The 24,859-nt window shown below is 45.4% G+C and overlaps 2 protein-coding genes across 2 annotated transcripts; one reads left to right on the forward strand and one right to left on the reverse strand.

Annotated features, from left to right (window-relative positions):
* The first annotated feature begins 465 nt into the window (after window positions 1-465).
* bckdk (branched chain ketoacid dehydrogenase kinase) lies at window positions 466-13,361 on the forward strand. Its single transcript, XM_079737627.1, has 11 exons — window positions 466-818; window positions 1,273-1,341; window positions 1,531-1,641; window positions 4,585-4,632; window positions 7,553-7,672; window positions 8,726-8,824; window positions 9,159-9,232; window positions 10,013-10,141; window positions 10,441-10,530; window positions 11,132-11,287; window positions 11,992-13,361. Exons 1-11 carry the CDS (start codon window positions 588-590, stop codon window positions 12,134-12,136), a joined length of 1,272 nt encoding a protein of 423 aa, XP_079593753.1. The 5' UTR covers window positions 466-587; the 3' UTR covers window positions 12,137-13,361.
* Window positions 13,362-16,060: 2,699 nt separating this feature from the next.
* Window positions 16,061-18,452, reverse strand: orai2 (ORAI calcium release-activated calcium modulator 2; the record flags this gene model as incomplete). Its single annotated transcript, XM_079738872.1, is given in 3 exon segments — window positions 16,061-17,821; window positions 18,221-18,385; window positions 18,387-18,452. Coding segments are annotated over 3 exon segments (855 nt in total). The 3' UTR covers window positions 16,061-17,197.
* Window positions 18,453-24,859: the final 6,407 nt, after the last annotated feature.

Consider the following 24,859-nt stretch of genomic DNA (forward strand, 5'->3'; position numbering starts at 1 on the left):
TTCCCACGTAATGATTCTATATAAGATATTAGTTTCACATTTTAAGTTGAATTACTGAAATAAATGATCTTTTCAAATAAATTCACATTTTCAAGTTCCACCTGTAAAGGTGAAGGTGGTCAATATGTGTGAACATTGACATCGGAGGCCCGAAGTGAATACAGGCTCTAAATCATGCTGAAACTCATTGAAACCTAAGCATCAGACGTAATTATTAACTGTAAATAAGACCGTGAAAATATGTAGGTATAATAATATGAATATGTCTGCAAACAACAAACACACAACACAGATCGATGTACGTGATGACGTCACCCCGCTGCGCTTCGCGTGTGGAGGGGTGGGGCGAGGCCCCACCCCTCCACACGTGATTGGCTGAACTGCGATGTCCTTCAGCAGAATCCCTTCCCTACTGGTCAACGTGCATAAAGCCCTTTCTGCAACCTCCTGTACCCTGTCCGAGTACAGTACTGAGCGCCGTGCCTTTGTGCACGACTACAACTTGAGCCCCATGGCCTCCTAGACCTTTGATAGACCCTTGATAGACCTTTGAAACAGGACGGTCCAGTACACAAAGCTGCCGCACGATGCGTCGGACGGTCATCGGGACGGTGGAGCTGCTGGGCCGGGGTGCCTCTCGGTCCGGCCCGGGGATGAGCAGGCTTCCGCTGCTGCCACTGGCCAAAACAACCGCTCCAGACATCGTTAGGTTCCGCTCCACGTCCTCCATGCAGGGGTACTCGGAGATGGCGAGGGAAAGGTCCAAGACGGTCACCTCATTTTACAACCAGTCTGCAATTGACATCTCCGCAGAGAAGGTGAGCAGCGCTCCGTGCGTCAGCTGGTGCCTGAAGTGAGGACACAGTGGTCAGCATGCTGCTACCTAGCTGTACGAGCTACCGCTAACTGTTAGCAGCAGGGGGGGATCAAAGAGGGGTCACATCGACAGGCTGGATAGGTGACATCCACCACCCTAGGCCTGCGACCCTCTGCTGGTGTTCTTTCTTCTTTTGTTTTTATGTTATGACAGCCTGCACGAGTTAAGTAGTTAACCCTCTCCATCTATGACTTTTCTCAATCTGTGTGTGTGTGTGTGTGTGCGCGCGCACATTCAAAGAGATTCAAAGAGGCAGAACACATAAAATATATGCATTATTTACGAAATCCGTCTATCTGTTAAAGATGTGTATATATAGATATGTCATTCCTCCCCCCAACCCTCATTGTCTTAGCCCTCTAGGACGTGTTCCATAACTTGCTCTCTCTCCCCAGGCCTCTGTTCGTCTGATGCCAGCCACACTGTTGTATGCTGGGAAATCACCTGATGGACAACACATCCTGGTAAACCCACTGCTGTTCAGGATAAACTACCAAATAACCCGATCTGATCACAGACTGATTAAATGTCATTATGACGTGTGTGTGTGTGTGTGTGTGTGCGTGTGCGTGTGTGTGTGTGTGTGTGTGTGTGTGTGTGTGTGTGTGTGTGTGTGTGTGTGTGTGTGTGTGTGTGTGTGTGTGTGATCACAGAGCAGTGCCAAGTACTTGCACAAGGAGCTGCCGGTGCGCATCGCCCATCGGATCAAAGGTTTCCGCAGTCTGCCCTTTATCATCGGCTGCAACCCCACCATCCTCCAAGTGGTGAGTCTGCCGCCACTCGTACCCACGAGGCCACACACCCTGCTAATCCCTAGTGGCTTGGTTTCAATGTGAGCTAAAGTTTAGTTGAGTTTAAATGGGGATTGACAGGCACTTTGCCAATATGAGCTTGACAGGCGTTTTTGAAGGCCTTATCTAGAAGTTAAAAAAGGAATTGAATGAAGAGAGAGAGAGAGAGAGAGAGAGAGAGAGAGAGAGAGAGAGAGAGAGAGAGAGAGAGAGAGAGAGAGAGAGAGAGAGAGAGAGAGAGAGAGAGAGAGAGAGAGAGAGAGAGGCCCCTCTCACCCAGATTTGAGCTCATCTTTTATTAGACTATGTATGTATGTATCCCGTTGCTTGAGGCAGGTATCGGTAAGTGTCTAAGTTGACTCACACAAACTCAGCTAGTAGTAGCAAACACTTTAAATGTGTTGAATCAACACAGTGTAGATTGGTAGACTGTAGAAATACAAATAGCTGAAAGAATAGCTCACCTGAACGATCTTTGGTGATACATATCCGTAACCACGCGGGAAACCAGGAGGGACTCTGCGTTCCTGAATCCGGACTTCTGTCCCAGACTTTGTGCCCTGTTTCGACGGCTTTCTAGTCCCTTCCGACCGAGGGTCGGCCAGCCTCGTTCACATGGGGTTCCGCCGGTCGGCTGGTTTCCAGTCAAGACCCGTTCCGTGTGAGGCGCACAGATCTCCGCCCCCCAGGAACATGATTGGTCTAAACTAATTGGAAGCTTCCAAAATCGAACGCTCTATCAAAAGTCTGATTTAGGAGACTAGGTCAGGCCGTTTTTCTATTGGCCCTTTTGTCCGACTGTGGCTTGCTGATTACCGCTTTCCACCAGCAGTAGTACAGCGCCCAGGATGGGCCGCCTCGATGGTCTGACCAAAGCGGGCCCCCCGACCTCTCAGCGGACCCCCCGGCCTCTCAGCGGACCCCCCGACCTCTCAGCGGGCTGCGGGGACGTCGGCAATGGTGGCTGTTCGGAGGGAGACTTTGTCTCTCAAGTTGTAGGACTATAGACCTGTCCTTGTGTATGAGACGCAGCGCCATGCACAAAGAGTATCGCTAGTGTTCTCAAAAGCTTGAAAATGTATTATTTATTATTTAAATATATGCGCCTTATTTAAAAGGGAGATGAAGGTTTAAAAGAAGTCCACCGCGGCGATGCTAGCTTGACAATATTATCCTTCAAAACAAAATGGCTTGTTGAAATGGGACGTATTTTGTCTTGTTGTGTAAAGGCTGGACATTGGACAATATTTCAGACATATCAATATTCATCACGTTTTCTTCCTTGTATCAAGGACATCGAGTGGCACTCAGGGGAATATATGTGAAACATTGTCCAATGTGTAAACAGGACTAATATAAAATACATCAGCTCTCAATGAGCTAAGGAGACTAGGAAGGGGGGGGGGAATATTTAACGTCAATCATAATTAATCATGGCGGATATCATTGTATGTGTCGACGTTCGTCTGAAACGACCCAAATATATTAAACGAATCTTAAAGGAATCAATCCGACTTCATGGTAGGCTATAATATACAACCAAATAGGCAATTCAAGTGAGTATTGTTGTGTCATCAGTTCCAGACACAGACACAACTTCAAGCAGGGCCCGATTTCTAATGGAAAGTGCATAGCCAAGCTGTGTTTCAACTGGCAGAACGCCACAGCTATAGCACATGTTGAGCCAGAGTGTTGACATCAAGAGGACAGCTTGTTTTCATTATTCATAACCCTTAGAGAGGCACTCATGAAAATAAATGGTATCGTACATAGCGCCGAAGTCCGACTGAAAAGTAGCTGTATTAACATCACAATACTGTCTGATACAAAGAGTCACATTGAGCATGTTACTTAATTATGCCTTTTTGTGACATGGAAGCTTCTTGTTGCATCGGCCTCTTAAAATATAAAAAATTTGATTGTGTGCAAGAATGTAAAGATAACACTTGGTACTAAGGGTACATTAACTAACATTAGTAAAAGCAGTAATAAGCCATATCATTTAGCATTAGCATAGGAGTTAGGTGATGTTTAGGCTTTTGGTTGGTGGGTTTGGGTTAACCTTAACCATATTACAAAATGTATGAATGAATACCTTAGTTAAAATGAACACCTTTGACTTAGTTAAAATGAACACCATTAGTAAACATGACCACCATTAATCAATTATAAGTAGGCTGAGGAATTTTAATGAATGAATAATATGTACGGTTCAGTAGAAGCCTGTCTATTGAATCTAATTTTTCTTGAGTTTTCATTTCTTTTTTTTCCCAGTCAGGTGCTCGGTGCAGTATTAATAGTGTAGTATTTTTCTACTAGTTTTCTAGTATTTAACTACTTCTGTTGTAGCATCTCTGTTTGTAGTCTGTGTCTTGTGTTGGTAATCATTGCTGCAGGTGAAACCAATTGTACAGGCCCAGTTTCAAGCTCTGTCAGATTTGTCTTGGGCCAGTGGGCTGGATCTTTGTCCTCTCTTCTCACAAACTGCTCTGCTGCTTGCATAACCCACTAAGCGCCTCCTGTGTGAACTTTTACCTACTTCCTTTTTCCCTCCCGCCCTGCTGAGTGCAGCCCTTATGATGCGGTCCATAACAAGCCTTGTTGTAAATGGACCCCAAATAGATCGTGTGTGTGTGTGTGTGTGTGTGTGTGTGTGTGTGTGTGTGTGTGTGTGTGTGTGTGTGTGTGTGTGTGTGTGTGTGTGTGTGTGTGTGTGTGTGTGTGTGCCTAGGAGTTCCTAGGGGTTATGGAGAAATATGATATCCCAGGTTCAAAGGAACATCTCAATACTCCGAGAGAGGGGTCCCACTGTTCTTCTTCCACCACTGTTTGTTTGCGTCTGGGACATGTGAGGCAACTGACAGCCAATGAGTGAATGGCATTCCAACCTTAACCCCCCTGTCTTCTCTCCTACAGCACGAACTCTACATCCGGGCCTACCACATGCTCAGCGACTTTCCCTTGGTGAGATAAACATACACACTCGCAGAGGCAAACGCACGCACACAGGTCTCTTATTTATTGCTGTTAACCTGACATTTATTAGAACAATGAATTTACATTAACATAGTCTCGGGATAGTTTAATGAATAATAATCCAGGGCTTAAATTTCAGCACGGGATGCGGGCATTGCGCATATTTCTTTCAAATCCCGCAACTCCGGCCAACATAATGCGGGATAGTCCAGCACAAATTTCAGTTTGTTGTCTGATAAATGTTTGTGAATTCGGGTCTATTGATTTCACTTGACGAACCATCTTCCGATTTCAGTGGTGCATGTGTCCTCTGTACAATCTCTGATCTGGCGACAAACACACACGAACGCGGAGCCCCTTCGCGCTTGCTCTTTCTCGCTCTCCCTCTCAAAAGTTGTACAAGACCCATGTGCTGTTCTTGCCAATTATTTTGATCGCTATGAGCCTTCAGTAGGCTAATGCAAAAATGGACCGCTGGCTTAAACATACCTCTACAATTTCTGAGGTTTCTACCCCTCCGAAAAGAGCATGTGAATCAGACTCAAACGGTAGCGCAAATGATGTGATTGCGTGACAGTTGCCGGTGTCTCATGTGAACCCGGATTCAGAACAAAAAACAGGATCAAGAATAAATTCTATGAATGATACACACCACTGCAATCTGAGGCTTATTTCTGAGCTTGGCCCTGATCGACAGAAGTTTGATTTTGACAGCAGTTACCAAGTGGGAGGAGACGGAGGACAGGGAAAGATTAAAGGATCGAGGCAAGGAAAAGGAGCTACAAAAAGAAAGGATACTGATGTACCATGAGGATGTGACTAAGAGAGGAGAGGGAGAAACTAATAGGACTGTAAATAGTTCAGAAAAGAAGTCAGCATGTATGTAAAAGGATTCAAAGTTAATGAATTCATTGAAAACAAAGTGTTTGATTTCTTCTTTTCCTAATTTTTCAACTGAGCAAAGATAAAGCAGAAGACTTAGAGTACAGTACACGCCAGTTAAAATAATAGCACATGAGGAAATTTGTTTAAGGAATTTAATGAAGAGAATCCCTTAAATTAGTGTTGGGGGGCCAAATGTAAGACTAATTAAGCTCGCAAGTAGTATCCCCCCAAACTTAAAAAATTCCCCCTATGCAGAGCTCTTGAGGGGGGAATTCCCCCCCATTTTGAAAGATGAAATTTAAGCCCTCATAATCCATTATATTTTATTTATTAGATTTTTAGGGTAAAATCGATTGACACTCTGTCAAAATCAACATAAAGAACCGACAAGAGTACCAATAAGCTACCGGATCAATTAGCAGTGTTGATAAAATAAGTATTACCGTAAACACCTTAATGATACCCATCACTACGAACACAAACAAACACCCACACAAACACATTCTCTTGCATACACCCGAAGTAGCAATGTAGAGCCATGTTCAAGTTCAGGGCTTTGTGAGGGTGTATTTATAACTGAGTAACCGAGTCCTGACACGTGCGGTCGCACTGACTCCACACGCTGAACTTTCCAGGAGCCAGTCGCTCAAGGGTGTTGAGCACATGGCCTGCTTTGGGACTCTACCACCGGGGAGACCGTGGTCCAACAAGTGCATGTCCATCCACCAACCGATCAGAACTTGCCAGCCCTAGATCCTGGACTGTCTAGCAAAACAAAGTGGGTCGATCCAGCGGCCGTGGTGTGATATCCTGCCCTAAAAGTTTCCATGCCTGATAGCTGTCTTATGGGGGCTTTCCCTTCCCACCACCTCCTTGTTGATGGGTCTTAATGGGGGACTGCTTTCTGTTTTATTTTGGTATTATTGCACAACAGACTTGCGCAACAGATGTGCTCGTCTGTTGTGCAATAACGTGCTGTATTCCCAAACTCTTGCAACGGTTTTCTTTGACATTCTGTACAAATCTGGCCTCCCATCGGGTAGTCATATACAGGAAGGGGTAGGCTAAGGAGAGGCATTAGTCACGGCGCTATGATAATACCTAATGGCGGGACTGCACAGAGATGCGTCAGGTGTCGGGTTCAACCGTCTGCGGTGTTCCCCAGTGAACCTCATTTTATACCCAGGAGCCTCTCGAACTCAACACCTGAGTTTTTCTTTATTGCGAGATGGGAGAAGGGTGGGTCCTTCACTTTGTGCTAATGCTGCATGTTGGATACGTAACATCAGAAAGGGCCTGAACTTGCCACAATCAGAACATGATCTGCCGTTTGAGCTGTGATTGGCTGGCTCGATGGATGCATCCAGTGATTGAATGTGGCAGATAACAAGGCCCCCTGTCACAATGCCCTTTTGTTTTCTCTGGGGCAGTCTTTCGTGCGCTGTACTGTTTGAGGTGTCACATGTAGTCGTTGAGTAGTTGTACACTCACTTTACCAACTGTGTCCCGGTATGGAAAATATAATGCACCTGATTCCAACTTGTGGTTTCTGACTTAAAAGCAAATAAAAATCCAATCAAACATTTGCTTTGTAAATCAGCTAAGCAGGACTGTGAAAGGCAAATGACGAACATGAACAAGAGACGGCCTGGAAGAGGAACTGCAGGAAGAATGTTGTTGACATTGAACACTTGCAGCTTCGACTCCACCGCAAATTTCCAGAACCATTTTGAAATGTGCGAAATAGATTTTACATTGTTACGTCACACAAACATATACCGCCATCACATCTTTCTGAAGGCAACTAACTTAAAATTGTAAATCCTTTTTTTTTTTTAAATACTAACTTAATAATTTGTACCATTAGCCAGTTTGTTTCGGTTCACAGAATTAAAATGCAAACTTTGCACACACTACTTAATACACTACATTTAACACGCGTTCATTCATTCCAGGGTCACAGCAAATGGCCACGTGAGAGATGCATGTGTTGAACTGGAGGCCGCTGTGTCCCTCTGAACAGATCAAGGACCAGGAGGTGGAGGCCAGCTTCAGTAAGCTGGTGCAGCAGCTGCTGGACGACCACAAGGACGTAGTGACGATGCTGGCCGAGGGCTTCAGGGAGTGTCGTAAACACATCCAGGTAGGGGACCTCCAGGGACCAGAGCCCTGTCGTAAACACATCCAGGTAGGGGACCTCCAGGGACCAGAGCCCTGTCGTAAACACATCCAGGTAGGGGACCTCCAGGGACCAGAGCCCTGTCGTAAACACATCCAGGTAGGGGACCTCCAGGGACCAGAGCCCTGTCGTAAACACGTCCAGGTACGGGACCCCCAGGTACGGGACCTCCAGGTAGGGGACCTCCAGGGACCAGTTCCCCATCGCAAACACACCGAGGTGTTGCCTGTTGTGATTTTAAAGGGGAAATGGCGCGGAAGAGGAGATTTTATAAACTATTTTAAAATGTATTTATTTTGAAACTGAATTCGGGAACCAAAATCCCACATTGTGTGATTGCTCTACAATGGTTTGGACAAACAGAAGCATGTTGAGGTACTCCGGGTGGGGCTGTCTTGCAAAGACTCGTGAATCTATGTGGGCGTTTTGGACCCATCCTGAGTAGCAAAAGCAGCAGTTTCATAAAGTAGTCTTATTGGGTAGTCATACAGAAGACATAGAGGTATGTAGGGTCCCAGAGAATTCATTGACGGCTGCAAACAAACATTTCAGTCAGAGGAATGAAAGCTGACGTTTTGTGTTTTCCTTCAATGTTGCCTTGGAATCAACAGAGGGGTCTCGATTACTAACCTCAGTCAACCAGAATGGCAGCCCTTTGAAACGTCCACATTGCAGACTGGACTAGTCCTCATTACTTGTATGCATTGTCAGAGCCGATACAGCTTAATGTCCTCTATTGCATCATTTCCCCTTGATGTATCGAACTTCACATGGTGCAGTGGATGGTGTCTAGAAGTTGAGCCCCGATGCATTCTCTATAACTAGCTAAGAGCTATTATGTTCATTATCTAAAACGACATCTTCATCGCCACTCTATATCTTTTTGGGGTTTTTTGGATTAAAAAAGTGTGAATAACTTACAAGAAAGGGAAGAAAACGTTTTTAAAGACCCCTGGTCCATATGTGGAGAGGCCGTCTTGTTGTTGGTAGAGGATGAACCAGTGGCTTTACCCACAGGACGAGACCATCGTTCGGGGCTTCCTGGACACCACTCTGTGCTCCCGCCTGGGCATCCGGATGCTGGCCACCCACCACCTCTCCCTCCACGAGGACAACGTACGTAGCGGGCGCCTGCTTGTCAGGGCCATTGTGTGTCAGACGTTGTGTTTTCCGTGGGGATTGAGAAGCCATTTTCTGCTCTCGCCTTCCCACTGTGCCTGTGCTCTCTAGGGTTTGAGGCGTTGTGAAAGCCCCCATGTCATTTTTTATTTTTCCTTTGGGACAACCCTTGTGTAACCTTGTTACCATTGCATGTGGGTGCTTGCTTTAAACGATACTGTTCAAAGCAAATATTTGCTTTTGACGGTAGAACAAGGCTGTAAAGGATTTGAGGTAATCAGCGTTTACACACTGTTTATTTTCTTCTGTCTTCTTTTTCTGCGTCATCCAGCCGGACTTTGTGGGCATCATATGCAGACGTCTCTCCCCGAAGAAAATCATAGAGAAGTGGGTGGATTTTGCGCGGTGAGTGCTGTGTTTGTTTAGTTAACCCTGGTGACCTTCCGTGCTGTAAAACGCGGTATGTCGGGGGTATTATGGCTGTCATTAGCCTCCTGTTGATAACGGGCGATAACGCATGTTGATAAGACTGTCACGTTGACTCCGTAGCTCTCCTCCCCCATTGTCGACAGTGGAGATAAGTTAAGGAAATAAAGGAAAATGTTTAAGAAAGAACGATATGGTTGAAATACTTGGCTGGTTGTGATGTCCGATTTTTCTAGACTTCTCATATTCAGTAGACTTTTGAGCCTCAGTGGTTAATCACATAATGGTGAAGAACCCAAAGGAATTTAGCATGTCTCCATTAACACGCCGTTATACAAAACATACACAATGATGGCCGGTCTTCCTCACTGTATTTATAACTAAAATGGATAAGCAACATTGTGAAGTTAATCGAACCGATGTCTGATGTAAATGTTGTGTTTAAATAAAGGTTTAGATTTCTGATGACTCACTGGCCTGATGGGATAGAGGCACAGACCTCATAATGGCTCAGGGCCATTATGGCTTGGCTCAGGGCCATTATGGCTTGGCTCAGGGCCATTATGGCTTGGCTCTGGGCCATTATGGCTTGGCTCAGGGCCAACACTAGCACAGCACATAGGACAACGGACAGTGTTTTCACATCATTTTCAATGTCAGGAATAAAAAAAGAAGCGGACCCCCGTTCATTTAGACAGTGATGTCGACTGGTCAACGGTTGTGGTGTGCAGAAGGGGTCTAAAGTCTGCCCCCCTCCAGGCGGCTGTGCGAGCACCAGTACGGTAACTCCCCCCGGGTGCGGATCAACGGCCACGTGGCCGCCCGCTTCCCCTTCATCCCCCTGCCCCTGGACTACATCCTGCCCGAGCTGCTCAAGAACGCCATGAGGTGAGGTCGCAACCCCCCCCCCCCCCCCCCCCCCCCCCCCCCCCGTGTGTGTGTGTGTGTTGGATCGTTACCTATGTTGCCGTACACTGTCCAGAAGCACTCTAACACCACACTGTTGGTCTGTTGCTACCTCAGCTTGAGGTTTTCACTGCTGAACCCACCCAATTCATCTGGTTTACTGTTGAACAGTAGTTTAATTCCATTTGCAAATTGTGATCATTATTCATCTTGCCTTTATGTGCTGGAGTGGTGCTTGTCCTCTCATTAACCCAACGACCATCACCTGTTTGTCCAAACAGATCCACCATGGAGAGCCACCTGGACACACCTTACAATGTGCCTGACGTCATGGTAACCATTGCCAACAACGATATAGACTTTGTCATCAGGTGAGTTGGGTGAAGAACAGGGAAACTCCCAGACAAGACATGGGGGCCTTTTTCAATTGTCCAGTTGTCCAATATAAATGGGGATGGATAGTTTTAGAACGGTTTAGAATATCCTAGAAGAAAGGATAGGATAAGCAAAGTACAGCAAAACGACCAAACACACCTTTAGATGTAGGATGGAAATCTGTGGCTTAGGACGGTCGGAGCCGCCCCGGTTCAGTCTGGACTTTCAGTCCTAAATATCAAACATGTTTGATATCTAAGACCGGAGTTGGGGACGATCCAGAAGTGATCCTTTAGTGGCTGACGCAGCACTGAGCGATGACAATGTCTGTGAACCAGTGTCTCCATTTAAAACCGTTTCAATAGCGGAATCAGTGGACCAGGTCGTACATCGGCGGCGGCCATCTATGTTGAGCCTCCATGGCGCTCCTGGGCACCGTGCTCATCCTGGCTACAATAAGCAGGCTGCTTGTCCATGACCTGAATCAGAGCGTCAGTTGTTAAATGTGCGACGCGGCCCGGTCTTCATATCGTCGGCTGAGGGGTCGTCAGCCTTGTAGCGTGTTGCCGGCTTCACTCGGTCCCCTCCCCTCTCCAGGATCTCTGACCGCGGCGGCGGCATCCCCCACGCCAACAAGGACAAGGTGATGGACTACCACTTCAGCACGGCAGAGGAGAGCAACCAAGACCCCCGCATGAGCAGTCTCTTCAACACCATGACCAACAGCGGGCCCCAGTCCGGCCCCATGCACGGGTAACTCACCCCCTGGAGGCCGGTCCTTATGGGTCACAGGGTCTGCTAAAGTTAAAGTTCCTCCGTGTGGTCTGATGCACACAACAACAGTCAGACATGGCGGTGACATTCTTAGGACAAGTTACCGACGGATACCTATTAAGTGAATAATATCCTAGAAAGTTGACAAATATTTATATAGGATGGATGGATATGTTTTTATTTAATAAAAGACAACCGTCCCTAAATCAACTTATTTTAGTAATTTACAGTGATATGGATTGAAACCTGGTCCAAATTGTGACTTCAATGCAAGTTTTATAAATGGACTCATTTCGCCCTCTATGGGTGAAATGCGTGCTATTGCATGAGTCAGTTGAGACTGGCAGCCTTGGGTTACCCGGGTACGTCAATCAAACATCCTGACACCAGGCCACCCGCTTGCTCCCATAGTGCCCATCAGTATTTATTTATTTTTTCTAAAACCATGCCTCTGTGACTCGACCAGAGACACACATTTGAATTCACCATCTTAAAAGTGCAAGAGCATCTCGGAGAGAGAGAGAGAGAGAGAGAGAGAGAGAGAGAGAGAGAGAGAGAGAGAACTTTATTAATCTCCCAGGGGGAAAATTTCCCTTTGTTACAACAGCCAAGCAGCAGTGGAAAACAAAGGATAAAATACCCAAAAAAATACATAGTGCTGATGGAGCTCCCGGTCTCCCCAGGTTTGGCTTCGGGCTGCCCACGTCCCGGGCCTACGCAGACTACCTGGGGGGGTCCCTCTCTATCCAGTCCATGCAGGGCATCGGCACCGACGTGTACCTCCGCCTGCGCCACATCGACGGGATGGGGGAGAGCTTCCGGGTCTGACGGCCGCCAGCCTTTTGTATTACCCCCCATGTGGAGTCAGGATGGGCAGTATTTTCGTTTTTTTCCATCCCATGTGGAGTTTTCCCTGTTTTTGGGGGGGGGGAGGATTTAGATGGTTTTTGCTATGATGGAAATGGAGTCGTCTTGTTTTTGCTGTTCATCACCAGGCCAACACTTGCATACCCCCCTTGAAGGACATTTGGAGATGATTGAAGCCACTGAAGAAGCTAGACTAGAGCGTATGCATTAGTGGGGAAGTATTGCCATTCATTAAGCACCAGGGACAGAGCGAGGGGGGGCGGGGTTGAAGAATTCCTTGGAAGGACTTGTATTCATAAGGTTTTGGATGCAGTTGGTGGGGAATAATCTTGCTTTTTACACTCCAGTAGACCTATGATGATTATTATTGGTATTAATATAGTTACTTTGTTTTGGGCACAAATACAGCTGCAGTATCTGTGCTCCGTGTTTAAATCCTTATGAGTTCTAACCTTTCTTTGCATGGTCACATGTTTTTTAACACTCCAAAGTGTTTTTTCTCTTTTAGTGATTTTGTGCTAAAGACTTTTCCCAACCGCAATTGAGACAATACTTTTCTACTGTTTAGTGGGGCGGGGGGATGGGAATTTTCCATTTGGACGACTGTAGACCAGTTTGAAGACACAAGTAAATGACGGCAACCATATTCAAACCCACCCACCTCAAATCATCTTTTCTTTATTTTTTACACACCCGATGAAACGGCGAAAAGTAAATGCTGATGCGCAAAAAATTATTATTGATATCAGACTGTTCCTGGATGAAGGAGTATTTTTTTGGATTAGTGGTAGTCGTGGTATTACTATAGTAGTAATAGTAGTGTTGTTGGCAAGGTCTCAAGTGAGCAGAGAGGTGGGCGGCTGCCTTATGTATTTCTGTTGCCTTTCAATGTCGTCATTTCTTTGTTTTGTTCTACGTTGACAGATTTCTCTTTGACATTTCAAGTGCTTTTCAACAATCAAGTCGTTTTTTTTACCTTCCAGAGAACAATGTAGACCCTCAAAGGTATGGCTTATTTATAAAAGCTACTTGGAGATTATTAACAACTATATTTCAAATAAAAATGTTTCTGTTGTGGTTTGCACTCCCATCCAAGTAAGATCTGCACTGTATTGCCTTCTCGGGGGGGCTGAATATGTCTTGGATGAACCTCCTTAACAGTATGTAAGGACATATAAAGAAACAGCTATGATTGGCTTGAGGGCACCTGTTACTAAAGGCCATTTGTCTTAGGTATCCTCTATAGTGCATGTTGCGGGACCATGAACCCCAGGGAAACAATTGGATCATGGCATGATTGACATTTGAAACCATTTCCACTCACATGATATGTCAATGCTTTTCAATAATCAAATGTGACAAGAGTCCCCAGAGACTTCATACGAACAGTGTTTAAGTGAGTCGAAAATAACTAAATGACGAGGACATGCATGAATTACACGCCTTTAAACAAGGTTATTTAGTGGAAATTGTTTTCCTTGCAACTCTCAAACGATGAGACTAACAAATTGTACTGTATATTAAAAGTACACTTTTAAAAGTGAGCACCTAATGACTCCAGGTTTTGCTGGGTGCCAACGGTCTGCCCTCTGCTAGCCTGTAGAAAGAACTACTAGACAACAAACTAAGAAGCTGTTCACAAAATTAAGAACCAGGGAAGGCTAGGTCCTTAAGAAACACACAACTCTTTATCTCTTCCATTTTATAAATATACCAAGTAGCTAACATCCTTATGGCCAAATGTAAAAAATATGACTGATCAACTGTCATGGACCGTTTCCTGTGTTCATAATTATACATTGGTGTCTCATGGCCCAGTCTTCGGTGAGGGTTTCAGATCGCTATAATATATACAACCACCGGTTGCCGCCGTTTCCTTCCATTCAGAAAGCTTTATGGCTCGGCTATTGTTGTGAACAGTATTGCCAATGCATTATTTTGCTTTCTTTTTTGTACCTGACTGAAGTATGTTTTCTTTCCCTACGAGAGTTTTGTACTTGTTAATGCATAATATTTATTATATACATTGGTAGTCAAGGCGGGGCCTTATTGTTAAGGCGGCCGCCTTAACCATACACTGCTGGGGGAAACACTGACATTGAACACCAATTCATGTTTTCCCTTACTTAAATACGTCTTAGTTGCTGTCATGTTGGAAGCTCTAAACTAGGATATGCACAGGATTAATCCAGGCCTTTACTCTGCAGTATACTTACACTACACTGATATTGACTAGCAGGACTGCTGACACACCGCTCTCTATGTGGCTCAGCTCTGGGTGCTTTCTCACGTTAGGAACCAGGGATCGACCGATTATCGGCGCCGATATTCGGCATTTTGACGCATATCGGCCTTTTTTTTGATCCGACGGCCGATAAGAGATCAATTTAAAACTGGGCTATTTTGGCTCTGATGCAGCCGCGCGTCTCTGTCTGCTGTCACTACGCTTTCTCCAGCATTGTCCCACCCACAGCACCATCTGATTGGTTACACGCTCTGGTTACACGCAGAGCCACGACGGGTAACAGCCATCAGCAGTGAAAGCTGTGCATGCACAGTGCTCACACACACGGCGGAGAGGAGAAAGGATTTTGTGTGGTTTGGTTTCGAGGTAAGTAAAGGCAGCAGACTCTCCCGAAATTGTAATAAACATCCCAGTCCTCTACAACTCACAACTACTAGTAACATTACTGTGAGCCAATTGACGTTATATAAACATAAGCGGCAGCTCTGCTCGCAGTCCGGCGTCCAGGCATGCCTGTTTATCACTCGAAACAAGGTTTGTTGATAATATCAATATAGAAATAGTCTGTGATAGTAGAAGTCTGTGTGAGTGAGAGTAAAAACTTAATAAACTCAATTCAGTCCCGTTTTGTTGCAGGGAAGCACGTTAAGCGGTGGTTATACTTCTACAACTGCGTAATGCGCTATCCAACTGCGTAACCACGGAGCCCCTCAAGCCCTTTAGGCTTTAAGGTGAAGGCTGATTAGCTTTTAGCGTAACGTTAGCCCAGCGGTCCGCTTTCTCCTTCTCTGGCTGTAGACGCTCAGCAGACTGTAACGAAACTCTACAACCCACGACTACTAACGTTACTGTGAGGCCCAATACGTTAGCAGCAGCTGTCTGTTCCTATGATAAACATTGATTATTAAAGTGAAGATGCTGTAGGCTATTTAGTGTTTTTTAACGGCTTAATCACTTGAAACAAGGTTGCTGATAATATTGATAGGGAAATAGTCAGTGATAAAAGTAAGAAGTGTGTGTGTGTTTGTGTGTGAGAGAGAGTAAAATTCAGTTCGTTTTATTGCAGGGAAGCACGATGAGGGGATGGCTAGAGAATAGTGTGTGTGTGTGTGTGCGCGTGTGTGTGTGTAAGCCACATGAGAAGCTGCAGAAACTGACAGCAAAGCACCGTCTGTCTGAGAGAAAACTGTGGCAATAATGGCTGTTTAACTAGTGAACTATTTATTTATTTAAATTTTCAGTTAACTTCACACCCTGCACTTTTTGTTTTTGTTTGAACTTAAAAGAAAGATAAGTAAAAAATTAATATTTCAGTTCAGTTCAGGAAAATTTTAGTGACACATTTATTTGTTTAAATTGTGCTATGTTGCAAATCTGATAAGCTGTTGTGTTTATTAAACAACTTCATAAATGAAGTTAAGTGTTGGAGTTTGTATTATTCAAAATTTTGACGCCAATCTTTTCCCTTTTTCTGTAAATTAATATCGGCTCCAAATATCGGTTATCGGCCCCCTTGACTACTAGTAATCGGTATCGGTATCGGCCCTGAAAAAAAACATATCGGTCTATCTCTATTAGGAACTCTGCGTCTCTCCAGGCCAACCCTTGCAGTGAGTGAGGGAAGCAACAGGAACAAGCTGAAGAATGCAGACCCGTGACTTTTATTAAGACATATTCTTAAGCTCTTTGTTGCAGGATGTTTTTTTTTTTGTGTCAAAACAGGATTGACCAGTGCAGGAACAAAATCACTCATACAAATTATGGCAACGTGTGACACAATTTGCATACACAAATACACACTTTGCAGGCACCGCCAGTTAGGTCAAGGCAACAGTTTTGGTCGGCGATCTCGGGTGGCGTGGGACACCAGTTTGACCCAAAGTATACAAGCTGTCTTGGTCCAGAAACCTGCCTTAATCACACAGTAAACGTATTCTGAGTTTAACAGTAAAGTTTTAGGTTACACACGAAAAGAAGCATATTTAAAGTACAAAACTCATTTTGGCATTGATGAGCATCACCATATTTTTTTTTTTATCGTAAGTAACTAGACACTACACAGACATTTGTTACAAGCCCATTGAGGTCCCGTGACTAAAATGGGAACGACTCGTTTCAAAGTTTATTCTAAATCCATCCCCTACCGTCCCAGGATCCGTCTGCCTACTACAGACGGACCCTGGTAAGCCCCAAATATCGGTGAAAAAGCTTTGTCTTAAAAAAATGAAAGAAAATCGGTACATTCGTCTGGGCTAAGCCACAATGGTATGGGGGGGGGATTGGGAGTTTTCTTAGTCTTAGTGGAGAGCAGTAAGAACTAGAGACCAGCCTCGTGAGACATTGACCGTCACATGACGGCAGGCTTGCAAACATGGTATGGCCGGTCTTTAAAGTGGTTCTTAAAAAGCCACAGAAGGACACCTTAAAAGGGATTCCACTCTACAGATAACCAAACATTAGTCTTAAAGCATCGTAGAGCATTCGATTCTGCGACATGCTGCAATGTAAATCAACGCACAGGTAAATCACAAGAACGAGCCAAATCAACTCATGAAACAAAACTAGGGACGCAGTCCATTCCACAGATCAACGACTCGTCTTCTGCTTGATAAATAGTTGATGGCTTTTTCCTACTGTAAGCAGTATCTCTCAAACAATCCAAGTGCCGATAGTGACTAGTACAGTCCAGACCGAAGGTCATCTAGAAGAAGAGTAACAGATAGGTAAACACCAGCGTGGGGGCGTGGCCGTCACCGGCGTGGGCGTGGCGGCGGCAGTCACACCACCTGCAGGCCCCTCTCGTGGCCGTCCAGCTGCACCTTGATCTTGTGCAGCTCCTCGATCTCCTGGTGGTGGCGCTCCGTCTTGTGGCGCACCAGCGAGCGGTAGAAGTGCACAGCGAACACCATGAAGACCACCCCCACGGGCACCATGATGATGGTGGAGGCCAGGGCGGCGTGCCAGCCGCTGGCGTCCGCCGCCCTGCTGTCGGGGGTGGCGGCGGTAACGGGGGTGGCGGCGGTGGCCGTAGGCCCCCCGCCGCCACCGGGGTCGGGGACCCGGCAGCAGTTGACGGCGGCCTCCGCCCGGACGGCGTCCACCGGCAGGAACTTCATCCAGCACAGGAGCACCACCTCGGCCAGGAAGAGCAGGATGCCCAGCGCCGTGGAGAAGCCCCAGGCCAGCTCGATGTACACGTGCATGCGCACGTGCGGGGACTCGCTGACCGAGTTGAGGTTGTGGATGTTGCTGACCGCCTCCACGTTGGGGAGGATGCAGGTGCTGATGAGCAGGGCGAAGAGGTGCACCGCCACCAGCACCGTGGTGCACACGCTGAAGGCCACCAGCAGCGGCCGGGGGTAGTCGTACTTCAAGTCCAGCTCAACCTCCACCATGGCCACCTGCGGAGACACCAGGTCAGGCAGAGCAGAGCGCGAGTGGAGGCACCTTAAGGGAGGCTTCTCCATTCTCTAACAAGACCCAACTCAGAGTTGGAAGTACAATCTAGCCAGAATAACGCATATATTTAGTAGCCTGGTAACAGATTGGGGGGGGGGGGGGGGGCTATGTGACATTGTTTCTAAGCACGAATACACAAATGCCCTCATGCACACTAACGCAGCAGAGCTCGAGCAATCATTTAAAACTGATTATCTGCTAGAAGAAGGATAGAAGTTATTCTCTAACTCCATCCTTCCCGTCTGCCTCAGGCACTTAAAAACGAATAAAAAAAGAGAAAGAGGACCGCATACAGTCCAGCTGGCGTCATCGGGCCCTGCGGGGGGCCGCGGGGGACTCACCATGGCGAAGCCCGACAGCAGCGCAGAGGTCCGGCTGGAGGCCTTGAGCTTGGCCCGGCTCAGGTAGAGCTTCCTCCAGGACAGGGCCTGCACCGAGTGGTGGTTGGAGCTCACCAGCTCCAGGTAGCTGCGCCGCACCCAGTCCCGGTAGTCCATGCCCCCCCCCGTCTGCCTGCTGTTGCTCCGAGGCAGCCGGCGTGGGTGACCCCATGGGCACTTCCAGCTCGCTCATGGCTGCCACTGTGGGGGAGGACGGGAGGAGTCGCTCAGACTACGGACGGTAGGTGGCGTCCGTCTGACTGATTGGACGACGGGATGATGAATTTAGCTTGCTTTACAAGATTCCCATGAAATTCCAATGCTGCATCAATAGTTAATAAGTGGGAGGATTGCCCATTGTCACAGCATTAGGAAGTCCCTTCAACGTAAAAATGAAATACAGTGTTCCCTTATAACACAAGATATGTTAGCTTAAGAGGCCACCGTTTCAGAATGAATACTAAATATGTTTTACTACCATTTAGTTAACACAATATATATTGGTCCTATATATGTATTCATAAAAGCACTATATTATTCACTGAACTTTCCTTTTCATTTCCCATTCCAAGTGCTCTATTCTGGATTTAAAATGTTAACCCAAATACTTTACAAGAAAGATTGCTAATTAGATTAGATTACCAATCTAAAATCTGATGGCCGACAAGCCCCAATCTCGGTGAATTCATATTTATTTCCACCAATTATTAAACTGGAGGCACAGAGATAAATTAGTTTCATATTCAAAACTCATTTGATATTCAAAAGGTGGCACATTTATGGATGAGTGCATTAGGGACCTGAGGGAAATTGTTTTTTTTTAAATCCCTAAACAAAAGGACAAAATATTACATTAATATTATTCGAACTATGTCTGTCCTACTTCCAATACAACCTTTGGTTTGTCCATGAAGTTCATCATAATTTAATAAAAACCAAAATAAAATCACTAAATATGAGTTTAAACAATAAAAAGCTAAATGACTTATCAGAGTCAGAGTCCCACCAGACCTAAGCAAAAGTGTTATAATAATAACTGGCCTCCTTCCATGATAGCCAGTGTCTCTCAAGTCAACTCAGCTCTTGTGGTTTGTGTTTCCGGCCTCTGTGACTTCCTGTGCCACCTCAAACTAGTTCAATCCATGTAAGCCACTCATCTTACCAAACCTAGACACTTGGATACTTAAAGACCTAAGCTATAGGGTTACCATAAAGAATTAACTCATCATCTTTAACCTGTCGCCAAGGAAAGACTTTTCATTCTCACTTTTCACACTCATTTCAGCAATTGAAAATCAAGGACCTACACCAGGGATTCAATTTAATAAACAATGACACACCTTGTGTTGGCCTGTTATCCACTCATACATACTATACAACGGAAATAACTTTAGTTATCCAATTAAAACAATAATCCCTCTTCCACAGGGTATCGGACGCCTTCCCCGCAACAAAATAAACTGCCACAAAAACATCCTTCACAGAAAGTGCACGCACAATCTCAATACCAAGTAACAATTATAACAATACATTTTATTTCAAGCGCCTTTCATGCAACCCAAGGACACTAGCCTCCAATGATGGCCTTCCCCAGCTCTCCAGAATTTTCCCCATTTTATCTCCTTACTATCATACATTTACAACTTTGGACGACCGCATCATTGACCTGAAGTTCCGAGCAGCTGAGGGGTCCTGTCCTGGTTTAACAAAGGGGGCGGCTATGCACGACAGCATAACGTATACCCAAACCCTGGGCTTGTACGTGAGAGGGCATCATGGACTCTACTCCGCCATACTGAGCGGACTCCAGAGAGTTGTAGTACCGTCACATCCTCAGACACCTTAAATGCACCTTGAACTAGGGTTGAAGAGGGTATATCCACCTCTCTCGCTGTGTCAGTTTGAAACACAACAAACTGACAGTTTGTTGTGACAAATAATACAATTATCTGTCACAACAAACTGTGAGAGTTTGTTGTGACAGATAATGACAAATCATGCGATGTGTTTTAGACTGGGCGTATTTGACGGGAGTTATTACATACTGGCCCGTAGCACGATCACGTCATATTACTGTAGTATATTCATCTCGATGACAGCTTGTTAGACATGAACGGAGCAGGGAGACAATGCCGAGTCTGTTTCACTGAGCGGGGAACATCTTCCTGCTCCATCAGCTCTTCACTACTAGAGGACCGGCGGAACAACATAAAAGGCAAATAGGCCAACAGATTATGAAGAGATAACGAAATCAGCCACGACTCCGCTAGACTTCCCCAACAGATCACCCACCGGGGGTGGATGTTTGGTGTGCCGACTGGTTGAAGTTGCAGCACAGGATTCACCAGACTTTACTGTCAACATATGCTGAATGTCAGGTGGACATCCAAAGCAATCAGATCACCACATTAGACCCAGTGACAACAGACCCAGGGTCCACCGTTTCCACAGACCCAGTGTCCACAGGGTCGCTGAGGCTCTCCTGCTCCTCACCTCCTGAGCGTGTTTTCAGCCAACAACAAACGAGGAAACATCTTCCAACAAGGTCGATGGTACAAACTATCCAAAACCCCGCCGAGTGTACGGCGGGGCGGCTCCAATAACGTCAGTCTGTCTAAAACACCGGAAAAGAAAAGCTATAGGCTGTAAAGCAGAAGCTGGACTTTGCTGACCAGAGACAGAGAGGTTCAGTAGATAAGAGTTGATCTCACCTGACAGGTGTGCATCGATTATGAGGAGGGCTGGAGCTGCAAGGTGTTCCCTACGGTGGGTATCGTATCCTCTTCTTCTTCTTCTTCTTCTTCTTTTATTCTTCTGCTGCTGTACGGGCGGTCTGTAGACTAGCTCTGTGTCCCACTGCCGCTCCCAAGCGGACCGGAGTGTGGAGCAGTATTCTGATTCTAAAACAATTAATAAATAAAGTCGAACAAATAAACTAAATAATACTAAATAACTAAACTAAATAACTAAAAACATATAAATAAATAAATAATTTAAATATAACAATAAAAGAAAAGAAAATACACTACAAAAAAACAACATTTATGTTTAGCGCCGACTTCTGTGTTGAACGCGGGATGCACCTTATGGTGGAGGATGAGCTCGGAGGACACCCTTTGAATCCTCCGCTCCACTCTCAAGTGTGTTCTTTCGACGACGACCGGCGGCCCGGGCGCAAATCTTTCTTTCGTAGGATGGTCGATATATTTATAGGTCCATGGATGGTAGGGACCCTCAGTGGCGGTTTTAGGCACGGGCGAACCAGGCAGCCGCCCGGGGCGCCATATTTGTGGGGGGCGCAAAATCACATGGGGGGCGCCACGAGCAGTAAAAAATAAAAACGCGCCGCAAAGTGTTTTTCAATGAAATACATAACATTGTGTGGGGAATTGGTATATTGGAGCCCCCACTGGCTGCAGGCGCACACCTGTTCGTTGAGATGGTGCTGTGCACAGACGGAATGAAATGCCCCCCCCCCCCCCCCCCCCCCCCCCCCCCCCCCCCCCCCCCCCCGGATCCTTCACGGCCCAACGTATCCCAAGATTCATTGCGCGTTGGATTTTTTCAGTAGTTCATATAATTATTGGGATACGTTTTCCCACAACAGTTCCTCCCTTTTTGAGAGAGAGAGAGAGAGAGAGAGAGAGAGAGAGAGAGAGAGAGAGAGAGAGAGAGCGAGAGCGAGAGAGAGCGAGAAAGAGAGATACTGAGGTACAGAGATACAGAGAAGAGTGAAAGGCTGCAAGAGAGCCTCCAGCCGACAGTAGAGAGCATGCCCCGGTGCCCTGATAGGTGTTTGGCTTCTTGTCTAGGTGCAGGTACACCACGGGAACCATGGAGTCTGGGGAAAGAAGAACAGATAGAAAAAAAGCCATACAGAAAGTAAAGCCACTTCAAATGTATCTATTTCATGTATGGTGTTTCCAACAGTATGCAGCCTGCAGTACACCCATTCTCATAACACCTGTGTACCTTGCGTAATGTAGCCTTGACTATCCTCTGTTTTGGCATTTTTGTTTTATCCTGCTTGTTGCATCATGTTTGGCCTGTCCTGGGGCAAACCGTTGTGACTGAACAAACCCTACAACAACACCTCCGCCTAGGGCAAGAAGGAAAGCATGAGGGGCGACCATCTTACTATCAGGATGGAAGCACACGTTGGACTCCGAGGGGGCAGAGCTGATCTCAGACTAATCTGCCTTCTCACGAGTGTAAGCGCTGTTCTGCAGCATCGCAGCCTCCTCAAATGAGGGGCCTGGTACTAGACTAGTCGCCCAGGCTTTGGGCCTTGTAAAGCCATCCTGGTAGGGGTTAGCGTTGTCAGAAACTAATAGGCGTATTTTAACTAAAAAACTAAGCTGAAAGCTCATTTTTTAATTCTAGCCCTTTCTTGGATGGTTTTGTTGGCCAGAGGTTGCATTGAACTCTACATCGACTTCGCCTTCGGCTTTGTTAATGCAATGTCTTTGACAACCTGTGATGCATTGTGTTATCAATACATTAGGTGATGCAGACATGGACATTGTCAAAGCCGCAGTCGAGGCCTCAGAGCATCAGCCCACATCCTTGATAGGAGAGGATATAGATTTCTCATTCTTCTCCTCTTTTATGCTGGGACGAACAATAGAGGCCTCTATTTCCGTTCAGACAAGTCCAAACAAGCCACTAAAGTGTACAACATCAGTAAGTCAATAAGTCAACAAGTCCTGGGTAGTGACTTGTGTCCCAATTGCTGTTTCTTCACGCTTCACAGGATGTGACACAACTTGCATTTTTAATGTTGGCAAACAGACAGCATTCCAAAGAATGGTGAACCAACCATCCAGTCCTATGCAAATGTCTTTCTGCTCCCACATCAAGCAAGGAAAGAGGACCATGGGACCAAGGCAATGGCAGTCTTGTTTTGAAGGTCACAGTGCAAGATAATATAAAAAAAATAAACCATAATAAATGGAAACAACTGAAGAAAATAGAAAAGATATGTATAAATAAGAAAAGTATTAAAAAGCCTTCACGTGGCAGCCCTGTTTTGACAAATTTTACAGTACCAGACAGTTCTAATGAATTTATTCTTAATTGGAATCAAAAGAATGGTTATGAACCACAGAAACCACCACCACAAGGCAAGACGATATGAGAAAGGAGAAATATGCAATTACTTCAGGGAAATTGTACTTATTTTTCACATGAATATGCTTGTAACCAATTGTTTTAATATATAATTGTACTTGTAATCACTTATCTGTCATGCAAATATGCAAATTTGAATATTACATGGCCAAAACATGTATCAGGCACCAGTATTCCTGGTCTAGGAGGAATACGGAGGACTAATGGTAATCTTTGGGACCTGACGGCGGCCATTTTGAAAATGGGACCTTTCTTGGTATCAAACTTTGGTAAACTGTTAGTATGTTTATAAGTAAATATTATACTACTGTAATCCACTGAGAAACCTTTTGTTAGAATTTGTTTAGGGTCAAGTCATATTTGCAGCTGACTATATTGCTATCTAAATTAATGTTTGTTTACTTTTCTTCATTTAGCCTGTACACACACACACACACACACACACACACACACACACACACACACAAACACACACACACACACACACACACACACACACACACACACACACACACACACACATACACACACACACACACACACACACACACCAAATATCCTAACTTGAAACATTATTTCCCACATCTGTTGTTTTTTTTTTTGATTACCATACATGCCTACACTAAAGTGTTGAAGATACTGTGCCACAATCGATAACATCCTTTCTGTGGCTGTATTGATTGAACCTATACTGCCCCCTTGTGACAAGAAGGAGTAGGAACACGGTGGAGCCATGCACAATCATACATCCGTGATGGTTTGTACCAGGAATCAACAGAACCACTATGCAGCAGATGTTTCATTTGATCTTAACATGCCCCATGATCTATGGTTAAAAGTTACTATTGATGTGATATTTGACACAGGGCATCTCTCTCTCTCTCTCTCTCTCTCTCTCTCTCTCTCTCTCTCTCTCTCTCTCTCTCTCTCTTCCTTCCTCTTGGGACTTTCAACCGTTTATAACAAACAGAGTAAACGTGCAGGTATGAGTGTTCATGAACATAATATCAATTATTAGATCATTAACATATATTGGGTAGACCTAAAAAAAATTCCTCATAACTTGGTTTAAAAAATGCAGTGTTTCTTCAGCCTCGACAAGTCGTCATCATCAGCATCACTTTCAACCCAAGTCCCTGATAATATTGATATTGTGAGGTCAGGCCATGAGTCTTCCTTCAGCCCTATCATGATGTCATAATCAACACTTCAGAATCGCCTCTTATCGCTCATAGGTCATTAACTGGGAGATCAGAAGAGGCAGCTTTACCAAACCTTACCATATGTTGCGTGTTATGTGCCATAACACCAACAGCAGAACGGTTATCCAAATAACAAAGAAGTGTACAACAATTGCGTTACAGTGTGTGTATATTCACACACACACATGTGACGCTGGCACGGTCGTAGCTCATTGCCCCCTTTGGGGCCAAATTTGATATCAGAACGTCTGAGTTTTCATTTTTCAAA

The sequence above is a fragment of the Pollachius pollachius genome (assembly GCF_949987615.1).
Source record: "Pollachius pollachius genome assembly, chromosome: 6".
Classification (NCBI taxonomy): Eukaryota; Metazoa; Chordata; class Actinopteri; order Gadiformes; family Gadidae; genus Pollachius; species Pollachius pollachius.

Bases quoted from the DNA above. Each gene is read 5' to 3' on its own strand.
- bckdk (XM_079737627.1), top strand. From the start codon at position 588: ATGCGTCGGACGGTCATCGGGACGGTGGAGCTGCTGGGCCGGGGTGCC. The intron at 1,342-1,530 runs GTAAACCCACTG...GTGTGATCACAG, and splicing joins CTGATGGACAACACATCCTG to AGCAGTGCCAAGTACTTGCA. The intron at 7,673-8,725 runs GTAGGGGACCTC...CTTTACCCACAG, and splicing joins AGTGTCGTAAACACATCCAG to GACGAGACCATCGTTCGGGG.